The 22,751-nt window shown below is 36.5% G+C and overlaps 1 protein-coding gene across 2 annotated transcripts in view; it reads right to left on the reverse strand.

Annotated features, from left to right (window-relative positions):
* LOC126272082 (ileal sodium/bile acid cotransporter-like) overlaps positions 1 to 22,751 on the reverse strand; it is a 230,355-nt gene that overhangs the window by 26,584 nt on the left and 181,020 nt on the right. For both annotated transcript variants that reach the window (XM_049974655.1, XM_049974648.1), the window contains exon 3: positions 3,184 to 3,540. In XM_049974655.1, the coding sequence (XP_049830612.1) occupies positions 3,184 to 3,540 (357 nt within the window). The remainder of the gene's footprint in view (positions 1 to 3,183; positions 3,541 to 22,751) is intronic.

Genomic DNA, 22,751 nt, shown 5'->3' on the forward strand with positions numbered 1-22,751 from the left:
AGGTGTCGTGGCAGCCAATTTAACAGCCTTTTGAAACATTACAAGTTTATTGACCTGTAAATTATTATTGACATTGTTCCAAATGTGAATGTTAAGAGGCACAGAAATAAATAATAGTCTTATGCGGTCAGATTTTAAAACAAATTTTGAGGAGGCACTGCTTTCATTATTATGCAATGATGTCATAATGCCAGTTGTTCACTTCTGTATTCAGTGTTGAAGAATTTAAGGTGAAGTGTGGAATTCTATTAGAGTTTGAGTTGAAATGAACTGCAAGATTAGAGAATGTTTCTCATCCCCAAGAAAAAAGATTAAGTTTTGTAAAGAAAGCAATTGAAAATAGACTTCGAAATAATGAAGATGGTATCTCTTCATTCACTAAACTACCAGATCTTTATTACTGGCCTCACAATATGGAAGTTCCTTTTTAGAGGAAGAAACTTAAAAAAAAATATGTTAGAGATTCAGATTTCCCAAAAGAAAAGCAAAAGCAGTAAGAGGTTTTCGAGAGTTCTTAGAAGAAAGAAAATGTTATTACTACCTCTGGTAAACACAACTAATTGCATACCAATATCCATCAGTGAATATTGGAGAGTGTTTCTCACGAATGAACCTAGTTTCAACCCTATGAAGAGCATCACTGTTCCTGAAGACTCTTGCCAATTTTATGTTTTCAAACTAGTAGGACCTCCTTTGCAACTCTGAAACCCAGGTCCTTTTGTGGAGATCAGGCTCCTGAAAGGGAGATGACTGACCACAGACAGCAAAAGCAAGGAGTGGAAGCAGGATAAATACCTTCTGATGCAGATTTGGAACCTGCTTTAAACAACAAGGTTCATCTACAAGATGATTTATATTCAGCATGTTTCCTATGAAGTATTTTACACTTACAGTATCTACAACAAGTCTGTGAAAAGAATTTTTGGTTGTTCTTTCTGTTCACTTTTGATATTTACATTTGCCCAGATTATATTTGTAACTGATATTTATATCAGTGGAATTGAGGCAGTAAATATGTTATATCAAACACAGTAGAAACTATATTATCTTGCAGATATATATCCCATTAGAAACTGAAGATTTCCCTTTGTTTCATGTTAAATGAAGCTTCAATTCTTATTGCAACAAAAAATTGCAGAAGTCAATAACTGAGATCCAGTTACTCACAGAAGTAATATCTGTCCATCCAGTGAGTAAATGGCTCACTTAGATGTGGTAGGAGGTTGAAGGGAGGGGGACGTTGCAAAGAATCTAGACAATCATCATCCAGTTTCATAAGTCTGTATGCTACTCAACGCATTTGTAACAGCAATAAAGTGTATAATTTGAGATGAGACATCAGTTTTAGTATCGCATTAAGGCAGGTACACAGTCTGTATGTATTGAAAGTACAATACTTGTAAATGCCTGATTAATCAGTAGAACAGAACACTGTAACCAGTCAAATTTGAATAATACTTGCCGTGCCGGTATATGCACATAAATCAAAGTGCATATCAATTACAATTCATTAATATTGAAATAAATACACTAACAGCAGGAATAATTATAAACACTCAATGCTGGACACAAACCAGTCAGAACAAAATAAACTGTTAACCAAGGTACTTAGAATTACAATAAAATATGAAGCTTCCTGTCAGATTAAACCAGTGTGCCAGACTGGGACTCAAAATGATAAGATTACCTTAAGTGTTTGATATCTCTTCACCAACATGACAAAACTGTCACCTTTCAATATAACCTAGAACTGGATGAAGTAACAGATCACTGTGCCACTGCATTTAATATTTTGTATTTATTATTTATTTATTTATTTATCAATCAGTTTCTGTGGAATCATGTAAGCCAGAGCTACTTTGTCACAGAATGAGTCATTACATAGCTTACAGAATGATGAATAGAAAATTTGTAAATGAAAGAATGAATAAAAAATGAAAAACTTGTTAGAGGGTATACTAATCAATAATGTATTAGAGAGAAAAGCATGTATATTTCAGACTTGCTCACAACTGAACTGTCACATTCCACACTAATCTAGACCTCAGGCTACACAACAGATCAATCTGTCACCGCACTCTACATTCAAAAAACTAATACAAATGCAAAAATTATTGTCAGTTTGTCATTGTTATGTTCTCTTTCTGTTTGTACATGTGCAATGTCATACACCACACCATCATTATGTTTTGGGATGAAGCCAACATCTGGTGTTCTTAGGCTCAATAGATCCAACTGGAAACCTGGCCTTTCATGGGCAATGTTCTCAGAACTGAGCCGTCTTATCAAGATTCAGGACTTACACTCATAGTTTCACATCTTCCAGCATCTCTCCCCTACTTTCCAAACTTCACAGGAGCTTCTCTGCAAACCTTACTGGACTAGTGCTCCTGGAAGAAGAAGACATGCAAAGAAATGGCTTAGCTACAGCCCAGAGGATTGTTTCCAGAATGGACCTTTGAATCAGCAGCAGAATTTTCAATGTTTTGGAATTTCCTACCTGAGACTAAAACTTTTCAAAATATGTTAATAGAATCATATTTGAAAAATTTTTATTAGGAAAAATTTAAAGGTTCAACAGTTTTATTCCAATACAGAAATGAGTGTACAATGTTTCCCACATTTTGGTTTCAAAATTCACAAAATTAGTAAATAAGCTACTAAACAATGGAAAATCCAGGAATGTAGTCTGGCTTCAGCTGTCAGAGACTGTGGTCATGTGTGTGTCAGTTACGTTTGCGAGCGTGTGTATGTGTGTGTGTGTGTGTGTGTGTGTGTGTTGTCTATTTTTGACAAAGGCTTTGTTAGCCAAAAGCTTATTGTGTAACAGTCTTTTAGTTGTGCCTATCTGCGACTCAGCATCTTTGCTATATGGTGAGCAGCAACTTGATAATTTACTAGATATATATGTTTATTTCTTAAGTACGCTTTATAGTGACAAGGTAGAATAATGTTTGTTAAAACTACAACATCAGGAAAGATACATATGACTGAAATGCACACAGTACTGAGGAATAGGTCCAAGACAAAACAAAAGTGATTCTGTCTACACAGTTGTACATCAAGAGTTATGTATCCTAATTACTGTGCTTTTCATGTACCTAATAAACATTTCACTCACATCTCTGAATAAATATTTCATACTGAATAAATATTTTACCACAAGAAGCTGCATTCACTTACCAGAGGCATAAACAAAAACTGTGACACGAGGCCAATGACAGGTCCTATGGGTCTGCGAAGTGTCTTTGTAAGCACTGCAATGTCTAGTGCGCAACCAAAATTGATGTAGATGATGGATGCAAGGATGGCAACGCTGTAGTTGAAGGCATGGTCAATGGCACGGTCCGGGCGCACCACAGTGACGGGCACAGGTGGAGACCGGCGCATCAGTGGACCGTCCACGCTGTTGTTGTGCATTTGCAGCCACATAGTTGTATGTCCTAAAAATACACCTGACACCTCGAATGCTGATGACCACACACCATCCTCACCCATGTGCTGAGTTCGAAGTGTGTAATGTGTACTCTCAGGTGTCACCTGTAACACCAGTAAGAATTGCAACAACTGGTAAAAACAAAGATCCATTTAGACAATAATACACATAATATACGTCTCAGTTAACACAATGTTCCCATGAGAAGATAGGGGAACATAGTTACAAATTAGTGAAACCAAAGTAAATTCTGTTGTGCATAATCTGCAGATTTCGGGCCTGAATGCAGGTAGAGTGTAGCCTTTCATACGCCACAACAGCATAGGAGGGAGAGGATCAAGAGTCCAGTGCCCCAGCCACCTTTTACCCCCAGGAAAGATCCCAAGTGCTCAATTTGATAGCAGGATAACTGGCTCTGGGCTCATCCTAAATGGAGTGGAATGACGAAAATCCCCACTCCTACCTGGGACTGAACCCAGGACTCTCAAGGCCGGAAGGTTGCACTCTACCCACTAGACCATACCATTGCCCGAGTTACAAGTTAGAGGAATGTAAATCTGTGTCTTAAACTTAAATGTTAGTCTGAAAATGATAGTGTTTTACAGGCATAGTAATATTTAATATGATACATCCTAGCTGTCCCTTAATCTTGGAACCACCTCCCATAATCACCATTTAAGGAAAGTTCTGCAACGTAACTTGTAGTCCAAATCATATCACTATTGTATTTCTCATATATGCAAAATAATGGACCACTTGAAATCAAATCTTCAATCTTGACTTTAATAATTTGACACTTATCAAACAGTGTGTTAAAGAAAAATGCCCAGAGTATTCCAATAATGTGACCTTGTGAGTGTCTATATCAGGCAAATACATTTCATGTAATATTCCTTGCCACTGTCAGCAGATGATCTTTGTTTTATTGTGAAGAACACATGATCTCACTTGGAATCTATAGCGGAGCTCTAGCTTCTGTCTATTTTGAGTCAGTCTGTACAATTCATTGACAGCAATGAGTGGCAACTGTCAAATCTAATTTCCGTTAATTTGAGCAATGGTAAAAACATTGACAAGTGGTTACCTTACTCTTTCTATATAGTATGAAAAAATTGAGAACACCCTGGTCATTTGGTCAGCTTCAGTGTATTCATGTCCCAAGTAGATAATGGTCCACAAATTTTATTTCAGTTTTACATTAGTATTCATAACAGGAAAGCTGAATGAACTTAATGGTTCAAAAATGGCTCTGAGCACTATGGGACTTAACATCTGTGGTCATCAGTCTCATAGAACTTAGAACTACTTAAACCTAACTAACCTAAGGACATCACACACATCCATGCCCGAGGTAGGATGAATGAACTTAATAGACTGCTGCTATACTGGCAGTAGTAATATGAGTGAAAGTTGTGGCACTCCTCAGCATTTAGGAGGACATGCTGTACGTCACACATAAAATACTGAATATTTTGATATGTTACATTGCAACCATACTGAAATATTCAGTACTGCATTTATGATTACTTTCCACACACAGGATTGGAAGTCAGATCTTCCACATTCCAGAAGTGATTGTTTTTATCAATTAGGCAGCCAGAGCACTTTTTGACTGATTAAAATTCTCAGTCTCATATGTTTTGGCTCAAACTCTCTCAGAATAAATGTTCTTTGTTAAATAAATGTTATATTGCACTGAGGAAGTATTAAACCATATCCTCCTACCAACCATTCCCTCTATTGTGGTATTCATTAGTTACTGGAACACTCCTGAGTGTTCATACACATAAAGTAGAAGTACACTAACTTGGCTGTGAGAATTTGAGTTGCTCACAAAGTGTGTTCAAGTAATTTGTAAAGATGGGAACTCATTAAACACAGGAGATCCACATTTGAATCCCATATTTGGTGCAAGTTTTTATTGGTCACATTGTAATCATTATAATGTATTTCCTTCATTAAAGCACTGCTTTCTTCAATTTCGGCAATACAATACTTGCAGCACAGTTTCATGTGGCATAGAGATGAATATGGTGATGATTAATTTTACCAAATCAATCAATGATGCTGCATACATTTAAGACATTTAAGAAGTTATCATTCTTCTGTAGGATTGCAATGAAGAGAATATTCTGAGCACCCTCTGGGTCCATAAATGAAACCATTTCTTCCACTCATGAAATGCATTTCCCTTACTGGCAAAACACTGCATGCTCCATGTCAGTTAAAAGGCTGCATTTTGACAACACACTGTCAGTCACACTAAATACAGACATCAAGTAATTTCTGTCAGTGATTTTCTTAGAAGCTAGATTAAGGAAGGGCAAACCTACATTTCTAGCATTTGTAGACTTAGAGAAAGCTTTTGACAATGTTGATTGGAATACTCTCTTTCAAATTCTGAAGGTAGCAGGGGTAAAATACAGGGAGCGAAAAGCTATTTACAATTTGTACAGAAAGCAGATGGCTGTTATAAGAGTCGAGGGACATGAAAGGGAAGCAGTGGTTCGGAAGGGAGTGAGACAGGGTTGTAGCCTCTCCCCTATGTTATTCAATCTGTATATTGAGCAAGCAGTAAAGGAAACAAAAGAAAAATTTGGAGTAGGTATTAAAATCCATGGAGAAGAAATAAAAATGTTGAGGTTCGCCGATGACATCGTAATTCTGTCACAGACAGCAAAGGACTTGGAAGAGCAGTTGAACGGAATGGATAGTGTCTTGAAAGGAGGATATAAGATGAACATCAACAAAAGCAAAACGAGGATAATGGAATGTAGTCGAATAAAGTCGGGTGATGCTGAGGGAATTAGATTAGGAAATGAGACACTTAAAGTAGTAAAGGAGTTTTGCTATTTGGGGAGCAAAATAACTGATTATGGTCGAAGTAGAGAGGATATAAAATGTAGACTGGCAATAGCAAGGAAAGCGTTTCTGAAGAAGAGAAATTAGTTAACATCGAGTATGGATTTAAGTGTCAGGAAGTCATTTCTGAAAGTATTTGTATGGAGTGTAGCCATGTATGAATGTGAAACATGGACGATAACTAGTCTGGACAAGAAGAGAATAGAAGCTTTCGAAATGTGGTGCTACAGAAGAATGCTGAAGATTAGATGGGTAGATCACATAACTAATGAGGAAGTATTGAATAGGATTGGGGAGAAGAGAAGTTTGTGGCACAACTTGACCAGAAGAAGGGATCGGTTGGTAGGACATGTTCTGAGGCATCAAGGGATCACCAATTTAGTATTAGAGGGCAGCATGGAGGGTAAAAATCGTAGAGGGAGACCAAGAGATGACTACACTAAGCAGATTCAGAAGGATGTAGGTTGCAGTAGGTACTGGGAGATGAAGAGGCTTGCACAAGATAGAGTAGGATGGAGAGCTGCATCAAACCAGTCTCAGGACTGAAGACCACAACAACACCATTTTCATTTGAGACCTGGTATAATTCGTTCAGTATGACATGTTCCTATCCTTTGTCTGTGATGCTGTTTGAATTGAATTGCTGCCAGTGTTTAAAATAATGTGCTCACTTCTTTGCTAAAATCTATCTCTTTACATTTTTGATGGCCAATAACTAGATACTTTGCAGACACCTGTAGTATTACTTTTACACAAGGTTATTGTTAATATTAAAATGATGTGAAGTGTGTCATTGGCAAAAGATTATGAGATTTACTGACATACATGCATACGTCAGTAATTTGTTGCTTTGGTTCAAAAGAGCTAAATGTTGTAAATAAGAAATATTTTTTTTGTTTTCAAGGCTCTCAGTCGTCACCAGTATTTAACACCTCAAAGTAAGAAATGGAATTTTGTGTATCCCTGAATATCTCATCCTGGGTGACACAGAGGCACTGAAGTTCAGAACTGTCCAGATTAGTTCATTTATGTTAAAAATGACGTATTTTATCTACATAAACTTTTCACCACATTGACTTTTTTTTTTTTTTTTTGGGGGGGGGGGGGGGGGCGTATGTTGCTTGGCTGCCAAGTGCTAAGTGAACATAACAGATAATGGAAACAAGATGATAATCCTGCTAGCAAATAACACAGCAAAACGCCATGACGTGGCGAGCAGAGTGCATGTACAAGATGTCATATCTGTTGGTTGTTTTCTAAAAATCGATGTTTTTCACATTTTTAACTTGTCTTAAAACTTGTTTCCCTCCTGCCTGACATGATAGTGAATGGAAAATAGTTTGAGTCTCATTAAACGCTGTCTATGTATTATGCAAAGTGGAAGGTTGGATTTGCAAATAAATCACCAACAAGGGTGACAAGCAGTCTTCCATCACAACTTGCAAATGCCAGAAATTTAAGGACACCAAGCTGTTGTTGGTGTAGTTACATCAAAGGTGTTAGTAATTCTGTCTGCAAGGGAGGCTACTCTTATCACGGAACTTTAATTACCCAAGGCTTATCAACTATTTACCTGCATCACATTAAATTTATGCATACTGAGTTTCAGATATTAGTCTTTACATCAAATACTAAGTATGTTCAGGTTTTCTCACACTTTACAACAATTTTCTAATGTGACCAGACAACTGTGCCACCTGCAAGACAGCTTCAGAGAGCTAAATTCATTCTTGAACAGACAATTTATATCCCAGGTGAACAGTAACCTGCAAACTTCTGGGGTGAATGACAAACAGAGTAGATTGCATTTCATACAATTGGTGCTTGTGAAACTGGTGTTGACGTCTAATGACATTTTTTACTTATCTTTAGAAGTCATTTATATATGAGCACAGAATTTATTCCAAAATCCTGCAATAAACTAGTATGATTGAGATAGGCCTGCAGTTTTTTGCATCTGCCCTGTTATCCTTCTGACAGACTGGAGAGACCTATGCTATTCCATGCAGGATAGCCATTCTGTTTATTTCTTTTCTTTTCCACCCATGCATTGCCGTCACATAAATATAAAAATTCATGAACTAGTTCTATGGCTTCACTGTCACTGTTATTTTATACTGTATTACGTTCATTGTATACATTATTCATGCTTATAGCCCTATTACCACTGATTTTCAGACCTCCTTGTGAGTATGTTCTATTAAGCTGTTACCTTAGATACTAAAAACTATCTGCACTAGAAGCAAACAGAACTGAAGCATCAGCAAAGTTCCCTCTGTTTTCACAGTTCAAGTATCTGAAAAATTCTACTAGGGCTGCTAATTACAGTTTTGATTGTGTGGAAATTTCTTATCAGGCTCCATGCTTCTGGTAAACTGAACAGAATTTCAAAATTAAGCTTCAAGTTTTTCTAATATGACTAGTTTATAACCAGTTTTGACTTTAATAAGAAAACCATTAGAACACTTAGCTTTGTTCAGTAATCAATGGAATGATGCATATTGAAATCTGCTAAGAGGGACAGGAAGACAAGCAGATGGATCAGGAAACAGACTGGAGTGGAAGAAGTAAATAAGACTGTAATGAAAATTTTATGTGGGACATGTGCTGAGTTGAATGGATGAGAGACATGGAAGAAGCAAGGGCAGTACTAGATTCCAAGAGAAGGGTAAAATATCAAGAAGACAATCAATGGAAGGTGAGTAAATGATACTAGAAAACATAAATGAGAAGCATGGATGGGAATGGCTGAAGACTGTTGGTGGTGTTGGTAATTATTACTTTCTTGCTTTGAAGGAGTATCTGCTGAAACCAGTGGAAAGGTATTGCAGAATTCCAGAAACCTTTCTCTTCTCTCAGTACTTCCCTAAAGCCAATATTCTCCAGTAATTGAACATTCCCCTACAACAGCATTCCTGGCAACAAATCCCATCAGTATTATACCCACCTTCGTGTTGATAGATAGTCTGCTATATGAATCAACATTTCTTCAAAGCTCATGGTGTAAGGGGAAGCAACATGAGAGAAACATAAAAATATCTGGCAAATATGACAAGCATGTGCTTCCAAATATGTAACTTCTAAAGTTTATGTCTGTGGTCTATATTTAAATATTGCAGAAGCTATGCAACGGACGTTTAAGTGAATCATACTGCTTAGAGAACTGAACAAACTGGTACAAACTAAACAGATAGAATGTCAGTTTTCAATTTATATGAAAACAGAGGTAATAGTAGTAGTAGTAGAGGTGGTAGTAGTACTTCATTTGCTCAAGGGTCATATTTTACCATCATTTCACTGCTGGGGACATGTATATGTGTCCTGCTATGATGTTCTTGAGGTGGTGTGGACTTGTACACGCATACTGCCTGGGTTTTCCTACAGCGCTATGGACATCTGTATGAGTCCTCAGGTGCCAACCTCTTACTGCTGTAGATGAATTACTTACTTATCTGAACGAAAAAAAGTTTCGAGTATTTAGCTTGCAACATTTGCGTCTCACTGCTTGCTACCATTTGCAAAAACCTCATTTAGATACCTTGAATCATTTACGAGATATTAAGATTATTATGAGCACGATTTGCGATTCACAAGCAAGTGAATGGACATGTTGCGCATGACCGTCTGCTGGATATAAAACCCAATAATTTGAGAACGAACTGAGATAGTATCCTGCTATCAGTTTTAAATAAAATTTCGATATCTTATCTATATTTTATTCATTGCAATGTGAGAGCTAAAATTAACCATACACACAGTTTACAAGTGTGTTTTTACCTCCGAAAAATCTTTAAAATTTCATGCAATGTTTTACTCATTTTGATGCAGCACAGTAAGTCTGGTGGATAACGAAAAGAAATTTAGTTTTGTATTGAGTGTGTGAAAACAAACTTTTTTGGCCTAATAGTTTTTGAAAAATTAGATGATAAGTATTTTTCATCGCCTGGAACGCCAACTCTCAGCACAGGCACCAGCACTTGGTGAGCAGTACGGCCATAACAAAAGCCGCCCTCAGCATGGATGCAGAGAGCACATCTGTAGCAGCGTGTTAGGCGCATCAAATTTATACAATTTTAAAACAGAAACAGATATTAACGGCATTTAGAAAACTGATATACATGTTAACCGCATAGTGAAGGACACTATAATTAGACAATTTTGTTTTATTTTCCACTGAATGGCCACAAATTCAGTGATTGCTGACTACTGGAAATACTTTTAAGTCACAACTGCATCTTTTTTTATTAAAAAAACTGCCATTACCAGTTTACAGTTACTATCTTCACTGACTGCCAATTCTCCATTCTCATTATCCAATAATCAGTCTAAAGAAATTATCAAAATGGTTCAAATGGGTCAAATGGCTCTCAGCACTATGGGACTTAACTTCTGTGGTCATCAGTCCCCTAGAACTTAGAACTACTTAAACCTAAGTAACCTAAGGACTTCACACACATCCATCCCCGAGGCAGGATTCGAACCTGCGACCATAGCAGACCCGCGTTTCCAGACTGCGTGCCTAGAACCGCTAGACAACCGCGGCCGGCAAGAAATTATCAGACATGTAAAATACCAAGTAGATAAACAGTTCCATGGAGTTGCCAATGTCAGTTGTTTGTTCGCATATGTTCTGAGACATAAAAGGTAGAAGTTACAGCATCAAAATTTGCTCTTGTCAGCTTATCCTTCCTTTTAAGGTGCATACTTCTTGGACAATCAAGTGTCACAATAACATTGTTAATAACAAATGATACAGAAACAAACAGGCATGGGGGAAGGGGGGATGAGCAAGAGGGAGAACTAAAGCATTCAATACCAATTAAATAGATTGTAACCTTACAAGATGGTCTTATAAATTTTTGGGTTCAGAGGTCAGAGAAAGGCAATGGTGTAGCATCGTCATGGATCGTAAAGCACTGTGGCATTCAAACCAATCTTTTACATGATAACCGCTTAACCCAACAGTAGGCTTAACCCAATACTAGCAGTCGGTTATGAACAAAACTGGAAGACTGTTATTTGAAATGTGTGCTTTGTGAAACTTGACATCAAGATACCAGTGTTTCATCGAGGAAACTATGGAAACTGGAAATGGTTAATGGAAATGTACTATAGCTGAAAATGGCTTCAAGGACAAAAAAGAGAATAGACAATGAGGATACTGGGAAGAGGAAAATCTGGCCATGTTGAATCTGGAACAAGCACCTGGAATTCTTGAGTGATAAGAAAACTGCAGCTGTGATAATGAAGAAGTTTGACAAATTAGATGATGAGGCATGGGTTTCCAAATTTTTCTTCTGATGGAACGCTTTGAGAATCCTGCTATTTTTGTAGAGCAGTTTGTTTATTTGAAACTGAGAAAAGCTTGTTTTATTTGGTGATTACCTCAGTCATAAGTTGTAAGTAATAACAGAGAAATAATATTAAAATTTTAAAAATATAACAGAAATAACAAAAACGTCATGTTATTCATGGTTTTTTGGAGAGCGCCTATTCACATCCCACAGAACATCAGTGTTCCACAGAACACAGTTTGTGAAACCCGCACTAAAATTGGTTGACCAGTTAGATGGTTTAATGATAAAGGGACCAAACAGTGAGGTCATCAGTCCCTCCTACCTGGAACAGGCAAATCAACAAAACTACATGCCAAAGAAGGGGCTGTGCGAAACCTGAGGAAAGAAAACCCCAAGGTCTACTGAAGGTCAACAAAGCTTAGAGAAAGGAACACGGAAGAAAACAATAATATTGAGTACAGAGGCAACGGTCAGGTCAACTGGTAATTAGATAGTAGAGGCACAGAGAATTTTGTTAATAACGACAGTTATTGTTCTAAGTCCATAACTTCAGAAGCCCCTGTGAATGCAAAAACTGTGGACAGTTAAGTTATGCCAGCTACAAAAATGTAAATATAATTATCATTAATTTCCATTTTATAATGCTATATTTGGATTGTAATGAAAAATGTATTTATTATTTCCGAGAGATGGACAGAAATTAGATTGACTATGCTACAATAATGTTAAAATAACAGAATGCAGAGTCAAGATGGCGCTGGTAGAACAGTGCAGTATCACTTGTCTCAGCTTAAAAGCAGTTTCCGAATAACTGAACGCGTAAAAAATGCAAAAAACGTGCGATTAAATGCATCCGCTGTGAGAAATGTAACTTCTGGTTACACGAAAAGTGTGCGAATGTGAATCTCAGCCGACCGGGGTGTCAGAACGGTTCTAGGCGCTGTAATCTGGAACCGCGCGACCGCCACGGTCGCAGGTTCGAATCCTGCCTCGGGCATGGGTGTGTGTGATGTCCTTGGGTTAATTAGGTTTAAGCAGTTCTACTTTCTACGGGACTGATGACCTCAGAAATTAAGCCCCATAGTGCTCAGAGACTTTTTTTTGTGAATCTCATGTTCGTAAATGGCGGTATTAGGTGGTCACGCCGTGACTGTATTAGTGACGAACGTGAAGATTTTCTCAACACGATAAATTCAAAAGACGTAATTTTCAAGTTACTGAATAGTGACATTGAGATTCTCAGAAAAGAAATTGTGATCTTGAAGCAAGAAAAGGCGAAACTATTAAATAACGGTTATGGATCCGTGGAAACAGTGAATCAGTGAAGGAAAATGGCAAAAAACCAGTCAAACTCAAAGTGTTAAATGCTATATGCAGACCGAAAAAAGTTATTATAATGACTAAAATCGCGTAGAAAGAAATACAAAATGTGTCGAACCTAGAAATAAATACAAGTGTGTTGCAGTAATGAACAAAAGCAAAGGTAGGAAGCATCAAGAACTTGGCAAACAAAGCACCGCAATTGATTTCTCAATAATTGGTGATTCAGTAATTAAAAACGTTGAAGTACCGAATACTAAAATTGACGTCCGCCCAGGAATAGGTATACATCAATTAAATAATCACCTCAAGAACATGCAGACAATGAAACAAAATGCATTCGTGGCGGTACACCGCAATGAAAACTACAAAGGTGTATTCATCCACATAGGGACGAACTTGATGCGAAACAGCAGTGAAGAAAAGATGGTAAACGAAGCAAGAAATCTAATCCCGATGGCGAAAAACGTGTGCCCACCACCAAAGTTAATTATTAGTAGTATCCTGCACAGAAGACCGGTACAGTAAGTGATAAATACATAGACAGGATAAACAATCGCATCAGTGAGCAGTGCAACAGACTTGGTGCCGTTTTCGTGAATTTGTCAGTGATAAATGCGTAGGGCAAGATGGACTGCATCTAAACAGGCTAGGGTCGGCAACAGTCAGCAATATGTATAGTGATATATGTAAGATCATATTTAGTAAGGGAAACTAGTATGCAGCGATGGGTACGTAAAAATTGATAACGAAGTTGAAACGAAAATACACAAACAGCATTTCAAAACAGATGCCGTTAGGAATATTCAAAAAAAATAACAATATGTTCGTAATGCACTTGACATAAATGGGTTAAGTTCAAACTATACAAATGGCAGAGAAACAAAACTTAACGAAATACAAATAATTTTGTCAGAAATACCAAATATCATGGTTGAATGAACACTGGCTTACAAAGGTCAAAATCTTAAATAACCTTGATAATTTTTATGTTACCAGCAGCTTTTGTAGGAGTAATTTAACTCAAGGAGGGTCAAGCGTACTTGTGGAAAGGTCAATGGAATATAAATCAAGACTCTATTTCGATTCCTTTAACGAAGAATGTACGGTATATTTGAAAGATGCTGCATGGAGTTAGGGCAAAATATTGTAATTTTGTCTGTGTATACAAGTCTAGGCACAGAAATAATGAAACATTTTTTGTCGAAATTACAGTGTCTATTGCAAAAACTTCAAAAAGAAACCAAGAAAAAGATTCATTATAGCTGCTGATTTCAACATCGATCTAGCCAGTAAACAAAATTCATTGATATGATTCTAATATCGGGTTTCAGCGCAAATATCACTGAATTTACTCGAGTAAACGAAATGTCTGCAACATGTATAGATGATATTTTAACTAATTACACTTATAATGAGGCAAATAAGTTTTGTTTAGATTTAGGACTTTCTGATCATTGAGCCCTGTTTATGGAGTTACCAAACACAGTAGAACCTTGCTCGAAAAAAGCCTACACCAAACGCCAGTTCAACAGAGAAAATATGGAGTTATTCTATCATAGATTAAAGAAGATGGAGTGGCGTATGGGTAATAGTATTTCATGCTCTGAAAATTCTTGGAAAACTTCCTACACGTTTTTAAGGAAACTTTGCCCCTCACTGTGCATCATACAAAAGTAGTAAATAAAGTAAAGGGAATTACTGAAGGAATAAAAATCTCGAGTACAAGAAAAGATGGCTACATAGGGAACTAAAACATAATGGCAGTCCTGATGTAGATAGTGTGAGACTCTTCTTGCTACTCTGTAAATTGGGAAATTATGGAATTAGGGGCACAGTATTAGAATGGTTTAAGTCCTATCTAACCAACTGAAGACAAAGAACATCAGAGAGAGGTACTTATACTTCAAAATGGAAAACCATTTGACATAGAGTACCCCAAGGTTCTGTCTTAGGGCCCATTCTGTTTTTGTTTTACATAAATGATCTGCCAGTTATCACTGAGTGTCACTCAGTTATATTTGCAGATGACACATCTTTATTCATTGGAAGTAACAGTACTGATCAAATTCCACAAACTGTATTAAATACTTTAGAAAAATTAGATACCTGCTTTGATTTAAACAGATTAAAATTAAACATGGAAAACACTCAGTTAATGCAGTTAAAAACAAAAAAAGTAAAATTAAATGATATTCAGGTCAGTCACAGAAACCAGGACTTGCAGGAAGCTAGCTGTGTGAAATTCCTAGGAATGCAACTAGGTAAAAATCTATCACGGAGATCACATATACTGTAACTTGCAAATAAATTAAATAGCTGCCTAGCATTTGCAATGAGAATATTGTACAATGATCCCAGTATGGGCATAAGAAAAGTAGTATATCACATCTACTTTGAGTCAGTAATAAGGTATGGAATTGTATTTTTGGGTAACTCAAACCATATGTGCCGAATACTATAACTTCAGAAAACCATCATTAGAAATATGCACAGTGTATGGTGAAGAAAATCATGTCGCCCACTCCTAAAAAATCTAAGTATATTAAGTGTTCCCTCACTATACACATATGAGCTGATTATCTTTGTACACAGTAACCCTGATTTATTTGTAGAAAATCATTTTCAACATGATAAAAATGCCAGAAATCACAATAATTTTATGCTGTCCACCTACCATTTAAAACTTTATGCTCAAACTCCACATTATATGGGTATGAAAATTTATAACAAAGTGAAAGGAAGATAATTTTTCAGCATAAATTTAGAAACACTGAAAAAATCCTTATATGTGAAACTAGTGCAGAAATGTTACTATTCAGTAAAAGAAATCATAAATGACAACCTGAAAATTTGAGCAGGAGAGAACAAATACTTGAGACTGTTAATCGTAGAAGTTTGTTACTTTTGAAGAAAAATTATTGATTGCTTAATTAGGTAATTATTCAGTATTGTATATTATATTACTGGTATTATAAGGAAAACTGCAAACCAGTTTATGTGTTTTGACAAATCCCCTGTTCTTTAAGTCAATGGCTTGAAATTGTATGTATAAACTTCTACTTCTACTACTGTATGACAAATAGAATTTATAACAAAGATATTGATGTAAATAGTATGAGAAGTAAGAATAGTATGTCAGTAAAGGGGGAAAGGTGTCATACACTTGAGTGTGTAAATTGTAATCATCTAGGTACACTGAGTAAGCATCATTTAACAGATGGATTGCCAACAAATTTAGAATCAGAATTTATGATGTGTAAAGTTCGTACTGAAAATAGAATACACAATTTATCTTTTGAAAGCAATAGAAGCATAATGTATTATTCATATTGATTTGAATAGGCCTCACTCAACTCACAGTTTGCATGGGGAACGATACTTTATCACTTTTGTTGATGACTGCTGGAGTCACTGTCAAATCTAAAAATCAAGTTTATGATTGTTTTGTGAAATATGTTAATTAAATTGACGATCTAACTGGCAAAACTATTAAGAAATTGATATGTAAAAACAGAAAGGAATATTTAAATTGAGATGTATATAAGTTTACAAAATAGAAAGGAATCATTTTAAATGCTTGTCCTCCCTAAATACATAAAATAAATGGTATAGTTTAAAGACACAACAAGTCAGTTATGGAGATTTGAAGATGCCAGTTAGCCAAAGCAAGATTAGATATCAGATTTTGGCCTGTAGTAATTTGTGCAGCTGCCTATCTTAAAAACAGAACTTTAGCTAATGTAATTGAAAAGAAAACTCTTTAGCAGATATTGTTTGGAAAAAAAACCTAATGTTAACAATTTAAAGCAGAATGGGATCATAAAGCAGACTTGGTAATTTTAATAGGCTACAGTGAAGTTGAATACAGAATACTGATCATCGTGAGACATGTTATATTCTGGAAGATGATATCAGGTTTACTGATCTAAAGGACTTTAATTTAGGGACTGAACATTTTACTGATTCTGAGTGCTAAAGCACAGACAATGAACCTGTAAATGAGCCAATGGAAAGAAAGTTAGTAGAAATTCGTGTGTATGTAGAAAGATGGGTGCGCAAAGCTTACAGCAAGTACCACTGTCATACCTTAGCAGTAGATCTTGCCGAGAACCTGAGAAAATCCTGGTCCTATGTAAAATTTCTAAGTGGGTCTAAGGCTTCTATCCAGTCACTCCAGAAGATAGCAATAGTGAGGCTGAAGTTTTAAATTTTGTATTTAGAAAATGGTTCACACAGGAGTATCATATAAACATGCCATAATTTGACTACCACACAGACTTGTGTATGGAGGATATAGTAATAAGCATTGTTCGTGCAAAAAGGTATCTGAAAGAGTTGAAAGCAAGTAGGTCACAGGTTCTGATGGAATCCAATGCGGTGTTTACTCTACAGCTTTGGCCCCTTACTTAGCTTGCATTCAACTTGAGTCTGTCACCCAGTGCAAAGTCTCAAGCAACTGGAAAAAAGTACTGGTGACTCCTGTATATCAATTGGGTAAAAGATGGACCTGCAAAATTACAGACCAAAATCTTTAGTCTGCTGCAGCGTCCTTGAACATATTCTCAGTTCAGACATAATAAATTTCCGTGGGACAGAAAAACTCATGTACACAAATCAGCACAGTTTTATAAAGCATCACTTTTGTGAAACTGAGCTTGCCTTTTTTTCTCATGATAAACTGAAAACTATGGATGTAGGTCTACAGGCAGGTGACATATTTATAGATTTATGAAAAGCATTTGACACGCTGCCACACTAGAGGCTGTTAACGAAGATACAAGCTTATTCAACAGGTTGCCAGATATTTGTGTGACTCAAAAGATTTCTTAAGTAATATAAACCAGTATGTTGTCCTCGATGGCAAGTGTTCATCTGGGGCAAGGTTATCGTCAAGAGTGCCCAGGGAAGTGTGATAGCACTGCTATTGTTTTCTATACATATAAACAATCTGGTGGAGTGGACAGGACAGGCACCATTGTGCAGTTGTTTGCTGATGATGCTACGATGTACAAGAGGGTTTTGAGGTTAAGTGACTGCAGAGAGATACAACATGACTTAGACAAAATTCCTAGTTGATGTGATGAATGGCAGCTAGCTCTAAACGTAGAAAAATGTAAGTTGAAGGAGATGAGTAGGGAAAATAAATCCATAATGTTTGGATACAGCATTAGTAGTCCCATGCTTGACACAGACACATTGTTTAAATATCTAGCAAAGCAATATGAAACGGAATGAGAATATAAGAACTGTAGTAGGGAGGCGAATATCAATTTTGGTTTATTGGGAGGATTTTGAAAAAAGCTGCGGTTCATCTGTAAAGGAGATAGCATACATGACATGAGTGAAACCCACTGTTGAGTACTGTTCGATTTTTTTGGATCTGTATTAGGTTAGATTAAAGGACGATAGTGAAGCAATTCGGAGCTGAGCCGCTAGATGTGTTACCAATGCGTTCAAATAACGCATAAGTATTCAGGAATTCAAATAGGAATCACAGGAAGGAAGATTACATTCTTTTTAAGGAGCACTATTGAGAAAATCTAGGGAATTGGCATCTGAGACTGAATGAAGAGTGATTTTACTGCTACCAACATATATTTTATGTAGGGACCATGAGGGTACAATTACAAAGATCAGGGTTCATACAGTGGAACAGAAAAGGTAATGACTGGTAGTGAAGCGGGGTACCCATCTACCATATGGTGGCTTGTGGAGTATGTATGTACATGTAGATATGAAAAGAGCACCAAAGGGAGTTCAAGCAATCAGAAACAAGAGCAAGAATGTAAGCTGGGAAGGTCAAGTACAGAATGTGAATTTCTCGATGGATTTAATGATTGTGTCATGGGTAACTTCATTTATGTAAACTTCTGTATTGGTGATAGCGCAGAAAATTTTGAGGAGATGAAGAGTAGTAATGAGTCAAAAGTTTGGAAACAAGCAATAGATAACAAAATGGAAAATTTAAATAAAAATAAAACTTGAGAATTGGTAATGAAATTAGTGAATGTAAAGTTTTTATAAGAATATCAGATAACACTTGTAAGGAGCATTCTATAAAAGAAATTGGCGCTGATATTTATTCACCAGTTGCTATGATACAAACACTGAAACTTTTGTTGTCATATAGCTGCAAAATGGGCTCAATTGTAGAACAAATGGATTTACAGACTGCGTTTCTCAATTTTAAAATTATCTCAGAAATTTATGTAAAGCAACCTCCAGGATATGAGAATGCAACAGGAAAAGTTTGTAAGTTATTGAAGGCATTACACAGTTTGAGAGAATGTTCTAATTCATGGTACAATTGTTAAATGATTCCTTATAAAAACTATAGGATTTAAAAGAAGTAAATATGGTTATTGCCTTTATGAATTGATGATTGCAGTCTATATGCTCGTGTTCGATGGTGATTTGCTAAGTTATAGTAAAAGTAAAGGGAAAATACTAGAACTCAAGAAACTGATATCCAAGCAATTTGCCCCCCTTCTTGCAGCGGTGTACCGTAGGTCTCTAGAAGAGCGAAGCGTTCCAAAGGATTGGAAAAGCGCACAGGTCATCCCTGTTTTCAAGAAGGGACGTCGAACAGATGTGCAGAACTATAGACCTATATCTCTAACGTCGATCAGTTGCAGAATTTTGGTACACGTATTATGTTCGAGTATAATGACTTTTCTGGAGACTAGAAATCTACTCTGTAGGAATCAGCATGGGTTTCTAAAAGACGGTCGTGTGAAACCCAGCTTGCGCTATTCGTCCACGAGACTCAGAGGGCCATAGACATGGGTTCACAGGTAGATGCCGTGTTTGTTGACTTCCGCAAGGCGTTTGACACAGTTCCCCACAGTCGTTTAATGAACAAAGTAAGAGCATATGGACTATCAGACCAATTGTGTGATTGGATTGAGGAGTTCCTAGATAACAGAACGCAGCATTTCATTCTCAATGGAGAGAAGTCTTCCGAAGTAAGAATGATTTCAGGTGTGCCGCAGGGGTGTGTCATAGAACCGTTGCTATTCACAATATACGTAAATGACATGGTGGATGACATCGGAAGTTCACTGAGGCTTTTTGCAGATGATACTGTGGTGTATCGAGAGGTTGCAACAATGAAAAATTGTACTGAAATGCAGGAGGATTTGCAGTGAATTGACACATGGTGCAGGGAATGGCAATACCTTCACCGAAGAGTCAAGCAGTATATTGCTCCCTCCTATGTATATCTCGCGAAGATGCCATGAGGATAAAATCAGAGAGATTAGAGCCCACACAGAAGCATACCGACAATCCTTCTTTCCACGAACAATATGAGACTGTAATAGAAGGGAGAACCGATAGAGGTACTCAGGGTACCATCCGCCACACACCGTCAGGTGCCTTGCGGAGTATGGATGTAGATGTAGATGTAGAAATGAAAGACTCAGTTGAAGTAACGAATTATCCTGGAATAAATACTGACCATAATTACACAAATAAGGTAATAATAGGAAAGATATATTGAATTAGGATAAGAAATATCAGATTGAATATTCGAAATTGTACAATACACCAAAAGAAGTTGATTTCAAATTAGAACCAGCACAAGATGCAAGTCATGATGTAGGCTGAAAATACTGAACCATACAAAAAATAAAAACCTAAATTATTTACAAACTCTTCATTCAACATGTGAACTACAGATACTACAGATATTTGGATTTAAGTTACAACATGTTTGATATGCCTGCCATCATTGGCAATGATGTGATGCAGACAAATAGTGAAATTCTGCATGGCCCACTGAAGTGTCAGAACGTTGATGCTGTTGATGACCTCCTGACTGGTTGTTTTCAGATCAGCAGTGGTTTTGGGGTTACTGGTGTACACCTTGTCTTATATGTGTTCGGATCCGAAGAATTTGGTGCCCAATCAAGGCACATGGAGGTGGCCTCTGGGTAACCCAGAGTCAGAATGCACTCTTGTCAAAACCAGGGTCACTTTGGATAATGGAAATGAAGTCATTTTCCAAGATCTTCAAGTATCATCTAGTAGTCACTGTGCCATCAAGGAATATGACACCGATTATTCTGTGTCAGGACATTTCACGCCACACAGTAATCTGTTGAGGATGAAGAGACTTCTTGATCATGAGATGCGGATTCTCAGTCCACCAAATGTGCTAATTTTGCTTACTGACAAACCCATCCAAATGAAAATGGGCTTTATTGCTAAACCAAACCATACTAATTCCCATCATGCCAAATGGTCAACAATGCAATTTGAACATCTTAACAAAAACTGTTCAGTAGTTATGACAATTTTATTTCATATAGTTCAATAATTGTCACACTGTATTAAATATGGTGACTTGATATTCACTCTATTGTGTATTAACTAAGGAACATGAGCAGATATAAGTTACAATGTAAACTATTTGAGTAGATTTAAAAACTGTTACAATAATGCTCACCTTAAATATGTTTTGAAAATACTGAAATATATGGAAAATTTGATCTCTTATATTGTTTTGCAGATGCAGATTGGGTAGGTGATGGTGTAGCTCATAACTCTACATCAGGTTATGTAACTAGATTACTTGGAAATGTTATATTTTTGATATCTAAGAAACAAGGAAGTGTTATAAAATATTCTACTTTTGCTGACTATGCAGCATTGTCATAAACCGTCACTGAGATTCAATTAATTCTGAGTACTTTGAATATTTTTGGTGCCAAGACTGCTGAGCCTGTTAAAACATATGAAGACAACTAATGGGCACTCAGTGTTGCAGGATATGCTAACTTAACACTAAATTCAAGTGCACTGAAGTACACTACTGATTTGTGGATGAATGTTATGTGAATGGAATTACAATTATTTGTAAAATAGACCCAGAAAACAATATAGCAGACATTTTTACCAAATCATTGAGGAAGAATAAATTTGTTAAATTTTGATAAATGTTGAAAGTAATTTGACTGTGATATACATGTAAGAAGGTGTGCTGGAATGTGGTACATTTAAACTGACAAAGGACTCACAGTAATGAGCACATGTGTATGTACAATGGTCAGTCTGTTCTGTGCCATGTATGTGTTCACAGTGTAAAGAGGTCTGTTCATTGTATTTGACTTTTCAGTAGTAAATATTCTTAAGAATTACATTCACTGAATTAGTCAATCTGTACAATTAAACATTGTAAAGATAATTTGTCATTTGAAAGCTAATTAGTTTTTCTAATGAATAACTAATCTGTATATGTAAAGGAAAAGTTTCCATTACACTTAATCAGTTGCAGTTAAAAAAATTATCATTCTCACTTGCGACTGAATTTCATTTATTTTTGTAAACATTAACCCTATTGCAATTAGTAATTGCTGAATTAACACTTCTAGAAGTGGCGACTATAGACTGACAATTTCAATTGACAAATGTCCTGACAGACAGAAAAGACTGTTCTAAGATTCTTCTAAACAGCTCTCAAGTAAATTACAATATTATGGTGTCATCGGCAATGCTGCGAAATGGTTTGAGTCGTACCAAACTAACAGAAACAAAGAGTGTCGCTATGAAATACCTGTGTAGTAAGCAGTCAGTCTTCATCTAACTGGGAATTAACTACATGTGGTGTTCCTCAAGGCTCCATCTTGTGTGCGTTAATGACCTCCCACCTGTTATGTTGCCAGATGCAAAGTTTGTTTTGTTTACAGACAATGCAAATGTTGGAAAAAGTTAGTCAAGTAAAGATTTAGAAATCCCTGCTAATCGAATTTTCACTGACATTAATATATGGTTTAAAGTTTTATTAAACTTTGAAATGACCCTTTATATACATTTCATAACCTGTAAGTGAT

This window comes from Schistocerca gregaria, chromosome 1 (assembly GCF_023897955.1).
Source record: "Schistocerca gregaria isolate iqSchGreg1 chromosome 1, iqSchGreg1.2, whole genome shotgun sequence".
Taxonomy (NCBI): domain Eukaryota; kingdom Metazoa; phylum Arthropoda; class Insecta; order Orthoptera; family Acrididae; genus Schistocerca; species Schistocerca gregaria.